The 11,874-nt window shown below is 35.4% G+C and overlaps 1 protein-coding gene across 1 annotated transcript; it reads left to right on the forward strand.

The window, feature by feature from the left end:
• Window positions 1-1,599: 1,599 nt before the first annotated feature.
• LOC128206911 (sulfotransferase 1C4-like) lies at window positions 1,600-11,590 on the forward strand. Its single transcript, XM_052909651.1, has 7 exons — window positions 1,600-1,818; window positions 2,348-2,467; window positions 6,744-6,970; window positions 7,262-7,391; window positions 7,625-7,774; window positions 8,221-8,340; window positions 10,976-11,590. The coding sequence occupies exons 1-7, from the start codon at window positions 1,755-1,757 to the stop codon at window positions 11,089-11,091; spliced, it is 927 nt and encodes a 308-aa protein (XP_052765611.1). The 5' UTR covers window positions 1,600-1,754; the 3' UTR covers window positions 11,092-11,590.
• The last annotated feature ends 284 nt before the right edge of the window (window positions 11,591-11,874 follow it).

The following is an 11,874-nucleotide window of genomic DNA, read 5'->3' on the forward strand; positions in this document are numbered from 1 at the left end:
TTCCATACATGTATCAATATTTACAAAATTTAGCATATATGCCTCATCATTACAGCTTTGTATAACATGAGAAGTCGTCAAAGATAAATCATGATTAAAGGAACGAATTTTCATAGAAAAATATTTTGAAATCGGAGAATCAAGCATGATGCAATCGTTCAAGCATATCCGAAAAAAACAGTCAAGCATATCATATTCCTAATCAGTCAAGCATATCCGCAGAAAAATCATTTTTGATAAAAATGACGATAATATATTTTTTTACCATTTCAAGTTTATCGTACGAATTCTATTTTTGGTAAATCTTTAAAAATGCGAGTACGGTTCTGCCACACTGAATATTGTATATTTACTACAGCGCCATTACGATTGAGACATTAGCTCGGGAATTACTTTGGAGATTTAAGGAATGAAGTTCTTATTGATACCATTATTAGGACATAAAATGAATGTTAACGCATTATTTTAATCCAACGAAAGATGACAAACTTCAAATGGCAAAGTGCGTGGTATCACGCTTAATTTCACTCACGACATCAATTCTAATACAGTTGGAGAAATGGTGACGCGGAAGTCCAAATGGACAGAATTTCTGTGTTTAATTCCTTTATATGACATGTGATCACAAATTTACATTAAAAGACTTTAGATTGGTTTCGTCAAACGCTTTATTAAAGATCATTGTCAAACTGTCCTCTGTATAATTGTTGATGTATGGATGTTTATGTTGTCAGCATCATGTTCATATGGTTACATAAAGTCAGTCTATATTAATACGCAAACTGGTCTAAATAGCAAACTACTGTTTTTAATAATGCTTATATATAATAAATTTAGTTTTTTTTGTGCGTTGTTTAATGATTAAAAGAATAAAACTCTGTTTATTGTCACTTTTTCCTTCATGTTCGTCATATAATCGCAGCAATAGATAGTCATAGCGGTGCAAATATTTCGGTCCAATTGTGGTATTATTGCAGATCAAAGTGTGCAACACTTGAGTCAAGATTTAAACATTAATATAAGCCATATGATATATCTTCTTATCGACTTTGCGTCTATATCCAAGTCCCATCGGATAAAACCGTCGCAATACGATTGGCGAGCAACACGATACAGTATCAGGGACAATACCGTGGTAATCTAAGCTAGACTTTCCTGTTTAAATGTTTGGCATATAAACGCGGCACTAGATAGTCAAAGCGGTGATAATATTTCAGCCAAATCGTGGTATCATTGCAGTTTAAAGTTGTCAATTTCAAAGGCAATATGTTAACATTAATAAAAGTCATACAAGCTTTCAATAAAGGTTTGTGTAAGCTGTTATAGTAGATCTGCAATACGGATACCAATACTTGCATTCGGGAAAGGAGAACCTTTCCAATTTAGGTAAATCTTTGACAAAGTCCCTTTAAAACTCTCCTCGGCATCACGACAAACAATCCAGAAGCCTTGACGTGCTTTAGTATCATTTCCATAAAAGCTTCTAACCTTTACAAGCTCACTGCTTATTTGTTAATCGATACGTTCATAGTCATTTACGTGTTTATATAAAACCAATAGAATCTCCTTTCTGAGAACAGGGTATTGAAGAATTCTGAATAGACTGTATCTAAAATATCGACGCTGGTTTTATTTAGCGTTCTGAAATGGAGTTGATGCGATTGGAATTTTGTTGAATGAAACGTTAGAAATTACAAAAACAATTTAAGAGAATTCTGTACGTGTGTGATATATTTGAAACAAAAAAAAACGAAATGTCGGATAATGAGGATGAAAAATCTGAAGTCATAGAAAAACGGCACGAACATGTTTTACCAGGTTAGAGTTTATGATTTATTGTTATTTAACAATGAAAACGTACACCAAGTCATATTAAATATATAATGTGCAACTCTATTTGTATTTAGGAACAAAAGTTGGAAATTGATATGAATCGAGTGAATAAACATCACATCGAGACTTTTGAATAGTTTTACGAAAACGCCGGAATAGTATTTCTATTACAAATCCATTCATAGCACTCTAACTTAAAGAAAGTATCTGAGTTTCAAATTCTTTAAAAAGGATAAAGCAGACAATTTTCTTTCTTAATAATTTCGATGATTACTGCTCGCAAATATGTTTTACCAAAAACGGAAACGCTTCTGCAATGATTTAAGTTTTTAATCACAATAAAAAATATTTTACTTTTCATTTTGCGAGCATGTTCATTTTTATTAGTATTAGTAGTAGTAAAAACGATTTGTTAAAAGAAAAATTAACACGAAAAGCGGTTTAACTGATCCTTTGAATAAAAGAAACCAATACAATCTATATAAATGTATTTTTATTTATTTGCACTGACCAGGGGAGCATGTATATGAAGGGGTCTTGTTCTTCGGTTACACACCACCAGATATTCTCGACGCCGTGAAGGACTTCGAAGTGAGGGACTCTGATATCTTCCTTTCAACCTTCCCGAAAGCTGGTATGGAATTAATATAAACGAATTCTTATTGTTTAAGCTCAGTTGTAACTTTCATTATCATCCTCGAGTCCATTCCCTGGGTAGAAACTAGTACTCGTATATAATTTGGAAAGGTCATATGGAATACCCTGGTTGGGAATCGAACCAACAAACATCTTGACCATAACACTGGACGATCTCGCACTATTAGTAATAGCAACTACTCATGTATTCAGACACTGATATATCATTAACAAACTCGATAGTCATGGAATATATGTATGACATATGGACACAAGGCTGCTCAATATGCAATAACCTTCCATACCCGACGTCATCGATGAAGCTTTGATTTCAATCAAATCAGATTTAAACATTATCACCACTCAAACATGGCTTCGAAGCTTGCCCTAAGTACTGTTTCTTAATGAATCCGTGCTTTCCGGCGCTTATGTCTTGTTTGCAATATCAGATCCGGAATTTGCCACCAGCGAGCCTTCATTTAAATGTGCTTTGAACTGGTTTGAGCTAAAATCAATCCCTTATGCCTATGTTTCTAAAGATCTCTAGCCGGATGATTCAGTGTCTTACAAGACATCAAGCCTCCATGTTCTTTCAATATATCATCAGATCGATATAAAGGTATGATGATCGTCAAATTATCAGAATGAAAATACAACAACAATTTAACCAGCCATAATTCTCATCTTCTTATATTCATAATGCAAGCAGCGATGCAAGCAATTTTTTTTCAACATATCTTAGCATTTCACTAGTCATAAAACGACACACTGTTTTCAAAGTAAAGCTATGGGCTTTTAAATGGTTGAAATCAGTCCTTAAATTAAGCACGTATATTGTTGAATTTTACACATTAAAATAATTTAGCGGAAGTTTTAGGGTGAAAATACGTGATAACGATTGCCATGATTAGAAACAATTGTGTACAATATTGTGGCCATGTGTTGCTTATTCGTCGGTTAAGATGAGCACAGAATCGTAATGCCATATTCATGAATATTACATGCGCTAAATATAAATGCAATTGAATACAACAATCCCTTGTGAATGCAATATGATAAGGCAATTTGCGAGTTTATTCAAATTATGGATTGTGTTTCCATTCAGACAGAAATAATGATACAAAATTTAATAAGCATATATGGCTTATACTGCTCATGAAAATATCGAAACTATAACCAGGACATATTTTATGAGAAAACCAATGGTCATATTAATTGTTGTTCCAGATTGTTTTCTCCGTGAAATGGACTTTTGCACACTGATACTTTTCTTGATAATATAATACTTATGTATCGCCTGTTAATTGCCCTGGCTAATTGCAATTAGTGTTCTGGAGGAAAAAGATGCGACGAGTATTCGACTGATCAATATGCATTGAACAGAGATCGGATCCATGAAAACAGACACAAATGGCTTATACAGATACAGACCCAGATCAAACCATGTGTAATACCCAAGTGTAAGGTGGGGGCACCATTAGGTCGTTGATATCGTTCCATCTTATATGCATTCGTCATTAAAAGAGAAGGTTTTGTAAACATAAACTGGTTAAAACCCAGATGAACATTTTGTTTCATTGACCGTTCTATGGCGCTAGCCACATCATTTATTGAAAAAGCTTTTAAGATGCATGTTATATTTGTTTGTACATTTAGGGTCTCTCGTTCAGAGCCTCTTTACCCTAACCATGTGTCTTTAGACATGATTTTGGCTTTAAATTATTAAGTACTGTTGTTTTCATTGCATTATCGTACTGTATACATCCGCCCGTATCATCGTGAGGCAATTCAGGTATATTTAGAATTATTAAATCTGGTTGGATATCCTTACAGGCAAAATAATGATAGATATAAATTTGGCGAATTCAGACTTCTAAGGCTCATAACTGTAACGAATATATACATAGCAATAACATACAGGGAGAATTTACAGATTTATGATAAAAATAATACTCAATATGTTGTTTTATATTATTTTCACCATCGACCATCTTAATGTAGACTTACGTGCTATTTTATTTCCGAATTTGCTACTTTATGTCAATCAGGATAAACTGTAATTGTGAATCTTTGAGTTGCATACAGTACAAGTTAGAGCAGTGCTCTGTATACTATTTGGTTGACTCATTTCCACAGAGATATTGTGAACACAAGGTTTTTGAATGACGTAATTAACAATCAAGTTACTAAAGGTTTTCTAATGATGCATTTTTTCACTTTTTCAACTATTAATGAATATCAGAAATTTCGATATTATTTTCACTGTCGACTTGACATTGTGAAATAACATTAGAGATATAATATCTTATATTGTTAATTGTGACAAAGTCCCTTTACAAGACGTAATTCTTGCATAATACGAGACCTTTGACACCTCACAACACTCGGAACATGTCTTTTAAGCTTTCCGTAAATGCGTTCTCTGCAGTAAACCGTATTTTAAGGTTATTATATGAAGATCTGGAAACCATGTACATCGAACTTCCATTAAAGTGTCTGGTTTGCCGACTTGAGCTGAAAATAAATCTCCGATACTTTTGAAGGCAGAAAATTTATTGTCTTTCTAGATAACTAAGAACCAAAATGTTCTTATAGAATTTCTTTGATATTGCGTTTAATATGATATGCTTTAACATAACAGAAAATATGACTAATGTTCGTTACCACATGCGCCACGATATTAAGTAATCTTTATTAAGATATTTAATATGATGTACTCTTAATAAATATGTTAAACACCAAATACAGATACAGTTGTACTCTACAATCTCTGTGCTTGCAATCTGAAGGTTTATTCTGGTGGATTTAAATCTTGGCAGAAATAGATAATATATCTACAAAAACAATTGGTGAATGCGTCTTATATGGTCATAAACATCACGGTAATATAGAAGCAATAGCCAACAGGGACAAATTAACGGCTGTTGTTTAAGATTGTTTTCTTCATCGATCGGCTCAGTTCTGACGTCTTAATTTATGACTATTTTAATACCGAGACTCCCATATCTTTAGCACAATTGTTAGGCTCTGGGCACATTGCGAGTATGAGCTTTGACTACAATTTGCCTAATTCATTTTGATGCCGCTTTTGGAGAAATAGTTTCAAGGATCTTTTTCTTCCGATACAGCTTATCACACCCTAAGAGGTATAAACTTAGGTCGCTGATGGAAGCTTATGCAATGAGCATGCTACTATGGGTGTCAACGCAGTTGGTATGCAAATTTCGAGCGTAAAATTCCATATGGATCATAGTGAGTCCGGTGATGGAAGCTGTTGCAATGAGCATGCTACCAGGGACGTCAAAGCAGTTGGTTTACAAGTTTTGAGGGTATGGTTCCAGAATAGTTATACTGACGCCACTAGTGGTATTTTTGGTAATGATAAACTTCCAGATATGTCAAAGCAATTGGTGCTCATAATGATGACTTTAACCTTTGCGCTCTTTTCCTGCAGTGGGGTCCACTCGGTGAGGATGCTGGTTCCCATGTAGTCTACATTTCGACCGTCTCCAGCTTTCTGATTTTGGCTTGACTTTGTGGATTGGTAGGAGATTATTGAAATATTTTACTGGGTTTTTTTTAGTTCATAATATTTTTATGATGGTCCGAAGATACCTTGCTGACCACGAGTGTGATTGTGAATGGTGTACGACATATGATTTAGGCTTCTATTGCTGGTATTATGTTCGAATATACAATTAAGGTGATAGAATTCCAGTTGCAAAAGTCTATTTCAGTTTCTAAATTGGTTCATCTGTGTAAGCCTGGACATCTCAGTTGGTTTTAATCGTTGTTTATAGAGCTCATTTTCGGATATTTGTTGCTAAAGAAACATATTTGGTTATATCGTTAACCTCAACGCTTATTATCACAGTCACTTTCCTTGATAATCAGGAATAGCGCATCAGTGAATTGAAGCTTGAAAAAAAAATGAATATTGGAGCTAGTTCGCCTGGATGCTCTGTTAGCAATTTGACCTGGTATTTCTTCTTGACCTGTGACCTTATGTGATGTCACCTTTATTTGAGGATCGTTCGCCCTCGGTGTTTCAATGGAAGAGTGTGGGCTAGGACCAAAATGAAGTAAAATACTTAAGTTTTGTTGATAAATGAGCCAGCCGTTTTGACTGAGTGAGACCGGTGTTTGTTTTAAGAAAGAGTCTATTTAAAGATCCTTTATCCCTCACCCCTATCAGATATACAACTATCGCGTGGTCAATTACAGAGTAACAAATAAGGTAAAACGAATTTCAGATATTAATCATTGGTTTACAGGTACAACATGGCTACAGGAACTTACGTGGTTGATAATGAATGATGGGAACTTTGACGAAGCAATCCAAAAACCTGTTTACTTCCGGTCACCATTTTTAGAATTCAAGGATGAAGTTTTAAACGAGGTTGGGTTGGATCTAGCTAATCAAATGCCGTCACCAAGAGTTATAAAGTCGCATCTTCCGGTGAAACTTATACCAAGGCAGATAAAATCAAGAGACTGTAAGGTATGTTACTCTATATGTTCTAAGCATAAATAAACAGATTTCGAAATAAGAAAAAGGAGCTCGATCGTCATTTAACTCTTCATGTAATGCATGTATATACAAACGGTCATATTGAACTAGTTGTGAGCATAAGGAGTCTTTTGTCATAATTCTAATCCGCACAAGATCTTGTTGTTCGTTAACGAGTGTTGATCCTTCCGCCGGTCCGTTTGACCACACGATGACCGTTTTTCTGTATAATAGTTTTCATTAAGGCCAAACACATTAGAACAATTTAACCTCTCTCCTCAGACGATCGTACTATTCCGGAACCCAAAGGATTTATGCGTCTCATACTACCACTTCTACCGCGCCAGTTCCTCATTCGGTGACTTCCGCGGAACCTGGGAAGACTTCTTCTACATGTTTCTAGACGGACATGGTAGAGTTTAGAAAGTCCTTTTCTATGTAAACGGGCTACATTTCGAAACGCTCAAAATGTATGTAAATGTTGCTGTTGTTGTTAAATCTGTTTATCGGTGAGCAACGCGTAACTTAAAGGAATGCTTTGAAATAAAGATTCAAGTATTTTTAATACAAAACAATTCTGAAATTTACAAAATATTTAGAAGTGTTTACGTTTCACTAATGCCCCGTATCGCTCGCTATGCACAGTTGACCACGGATCCTGGTTCGACTACACGCGCAGTTGGTGGGCACGGCGGCAGGACCCGCGTATCTGCATCCTCTACTTCGAGGACATGAAGAGTGACCTCCGACGGGAGATTGACCGCCTTTGTGACTTCCTGGAGAAACCACTTCAAGGTACGACGTCACTTCAATTTGTCATAGAAATGCTAGCATATGATTTATTTTTGTTTAGAAAATCTAATGCTGTTATTTAGTGACATTATTCAATATCAACAGGGTAATTACTATTCAATCAATCAGTTTATACAAGTCAGATATAGATAGTGGTTATATGATGTTTCTATACGGTGTACATACTGGCTGTATTCTGTTTTTGTAGGACATGCATGATGGATATAGCCTTTTTCTGTAAGGTACAAATACTGAATTTGTGCTATTATATAAGATGCTTATTATTTCAACATTTTAGATATGGTATTTATGTAGCGTATTCATAACGGTTTTATGCTATTCTTCAAGGAAATAAAAAAGAATACTTTGTCTTGAATATATTGATTTCCTCAGAATAAGCTTTGTATTATGTATTGAATGTTCATTAACATTGGTCTGTAATCTTCCAGAGGGCGTTCGAGACGCGATTACCGGCCACTGTTTGTTCGACAGCATGCGCTCCAACCCGATGACGAACCATCTGGATGTGTACTCCATAAACGCGGAGGTGTCGCCCTTGTTAAGAAAAGGTAATGTTTTTCCGTGTTTGTCTTCCCTATTATTAGAATAAAAACAAGGTGTTTAACTGAAATACTGTTAAAGCCGGAAAATCCTTCTTGATCAATGCGATTTTGCACCAATTTTTGAATGTGTCTTAACAGATGAAAAAGGCAATACTGCTGACCCATATTCACACTGGTCTTACCTAGATTTGACCCAAAATCACTCATGTTCACACTGGTTCTACCAGTTTTAGACCCGAGATCACCAATATTCACACTGGTTCTACCAGTTTTTGACCCGATATCATTCATATTCACACTGGTCTAACCTCGTTTTGACCCGAAATCAATAGATAGATAGATAGATAGATTTATTTCAGCATAAAATGTACATAGCATGGAATTAAACACATGATAAATAATATCAGGAATAAAATATATCCATGTTAACTACATTATATATCTAAGGATAACACAAAAAAAGGGATTGATAATCCCTTATTTCCATTGTGGTCCTTAATGATATTCACACTGGTCCAACCTCGTTTTGACCCGAAATCAATGATATTCACACTGGTCCAACCTCGTTTTGACCCGAAATCAATGATATTCATACTGGTCCAACCTCGTTTTGACGCAAAATCAATGATATTCATACTGGTCTTACCTAGTTGTGACCCGAAATCAATGATATTCATACTGGTCCAACCTAGTTTTGACCCGAAATCAATGATATTCATACTGGTCCAACCTAGTTTTGACCCGAGATCACTCATATTCACACTGGTCCAACCTAGTTTTGACCCGAAATCAATGATATTCATACTGGTCCAACCTAATTTTGACCCGAAATCAATGATATTCACACTGGTCCAACCTCGTTTTGACCCGAAATCAATGATATTCACACTGGTCCAACCTAGTTTTGACCCGAAATTAATGATATTCATACTGGTCCAACCTCGTTTTGACCCGAAATCAATGATATTTATACTGGTCCAACCTAGTAGTTTTGACCCGAAATCAATGATATTCACACTGGTCCAACCTAGGTTTGACCCGAAATCAATGATATTCATACTGGTCCAATCTAGTTTTGACCCGAAATCAATGATATTCATACTGGTCCAACCTAGTTTTGACCCGAAATCAATGATATTCATACTGGTCCAACTTAGTAGTTTTGACCCGAAATCAATGATATTCACACTGGTCCTACTTAGTTTTGACCCGAAATCAATGATATTCACACTGGTCCTACCTAGTTTTGACCCGAAATCAATGATATTCACACTGGTCCTACCTAGTTTTGACCCGAAATCAATGATATTCATACTGGTCCTACCTCGTTTTGACCCGAGATCACCCTTATTCATACTGGTTCTACCTCGTTTTGACCCGAGATCACCCTTATTCATACTGGTTCTACTTCGTTTTTACCCGAGATCACTCATATTCTCACTGGTTCTACCTCGTTTTTACCCGAGATCACCCTTATTCATACTGGTTCTACCTGGTTTTGTCCCGAGATCACCCTTATTCATACTGGTTCTACCTGGTCTTGTCCCGAGATCACCCTTATTCATACTGGTTCTACCTGGTTTAGACCCGAGATCATCCTTATTTATACTGGTCCTACCTCGTTTTGACCCGAGATCATACTTAAGTTATTCATACTGGTTCTACCTCGTTTTGACCAGAGATCACCCTTATTCATACAGGTTCTACCTCGTTTTGACCCGAGATCACCCTTATTCATACTAGTTCTACCTGGTTTCTACTTCGTTTTGACCTGACATGACCCATATTCACACTGGTCCTACGTATTATGCTGCGAAATATTCTGATATAGTTTCTGGAACAGTTTACACTGGTGAATCTGTTAAAGGAATAAAAAAAACGTGAAATTGAAATTGTGTCTTAATACTTTACCTAGTGTCCTATTTTTACCAGAGAATACCCACATTGGGTTTTAAATAGTATGCTGATATGTTTCCGTTAATCTATAACCAGGAATATTTCGATGACAAATTTGGTTAATTCTAACTATAAAGGAATCTTAATTGTATATGCTAGAACAAGAACACAACTGATAAAGAAAGGTAATTAAATTGCGTTGATCTGTGCTAGAATAAAGATATGACTGTTCGGGAAATGTAGCAACTTTTGTGTTGGTCTTTTCTTGAATGAGAATATAAATGTTAAGGAAAACGAATCTAACTAATAAGTTAAAGTAGCGATTTTGCTAGAATAAGAATCTAACTAATAAGTAAAAGTAGCGAATTTCGTACTGGGTTTTGCTAGAATAAGAATCTAAGTAAAAGTAGCGAATTTCGTCCTGGGTTTTGCTAGAATAAGAATGTAACTAATAAGTAAAAGTAGCGAATTTTGTCCTGGGTTTTGCTAGAATAAGAATACTTCTAATAACGAAAAAAACGAATTTTGTTCTAGAATAAGAATACAACTTTTGAGGAAGAGTAATGAATTATTGTTGTTGATATGTTTTTTTCGGTCTTTGCTGGATTAGCAAGAAAAAAACATACTGCAATAGAACTATAAGCGTGCCCAAGGGGTAAATATATTGAAACGGATCATTTTAGGTGAATCGGTCGGGACGACGCAAACAAAACTTTGTTAAAGACGTATATTTGTTTCACTGCAGGTGAGGTTGGAGACTGGAAAAATCTCTTCACGGTTACACAGAGCGAACTGTTTGATAAATTCTTCAAGGATGAACTAGGAGACTTAAATATTCCTTTCAAGTTCACACTAGATTGATGCCCAGCTGAAACTTGATACCAGTGAACGTAAAGTCAGACTTACTTTGGCGTTATAACTATGATTGTTACATTGCTAAGCACATCAGAAATTGGTTTGGAAGCGGCCTTTTGTTATTGCTAATATTCATGGCCTTTTTGACATATTGATTTGTAAAATCAGTTTGCATTCAAATGCAGACACCTTTGAATTAATGTATGAATCTTGATTTATGTTAGGCACTTACCTGGCCTAGAGTTGACGTGGCAGTGGACGGATGAGACGGTGATGAATTGTGTTTGAGATTAAAGAGAATGGGAACAAACGCATGTCCGCACATCTATTCCCACCGCATTAATATAATTATCGTGTGTAAACGCAGGTTGTTAAAACAACTATGGCGACTGTTCATTATGTTTAAACAGCCTTGTTTCTAACCTTTATATGTTATTCAACTTTATTTCGGGCGATGTATGTACACATCTAACTATTATTTAAGCTTTGGTCAGTGTATAAAAGTATTAAAAAAAACTTTCATTAAATGTTTTGTTATTTTAAACTCGGCATGTACTGTCTACATTTATATCATAAATGTCATTCTTAACATGTACAATGTACACACACCCGGATGACGTCGTACACAAAACATTGTCCATACATATATTTACACGTATACGCACTTGTGTGCTAAGCCGAAGCTGGTACTACCTTATTCATCTGAGAAAATGTATATTTAAATATAGTCTGAGAATAACTTTTCACTAGTATTTATCAATGCGGTTATGCTGAGAGAACATTTAAAAT

The sequence above is a fragment of the Mya arenaria genome, chromosome 10 (assembly GCF_026914265.1).
Source record: "Mya arenaria isolate MELC-2E11 chromosome 10, ASM2691426v1".
Lineage (NCBI taxonomy): Eukaryota > Metazoa > Mollusca > Bivalvia > Myida > Myidae > Mya > Mya arenaria.

Coding starts and splice junctions, on each gene's coding strand:
- LOC128206911 (XM_052909651.1), top strand. CDS start 1,755: ATGTCGGATAATGAGGATGAAAAATCTGAAGTCATAGAAAAACGGCAC. Junction 1,819..2,347: donor GCACGAACATGTTTTACCAG/GTTAGAGTTTAT, acceptor TGCACTGACCAG/GGGAGCATGTATATGAAGGG. Junction 6,971..7,261: donor TAAAATCAAGAGACTGTAAG/GTATGTTACTCT, acceptor CTCTCTCCTCAG/ACGATCGTACTATTCCGGAA.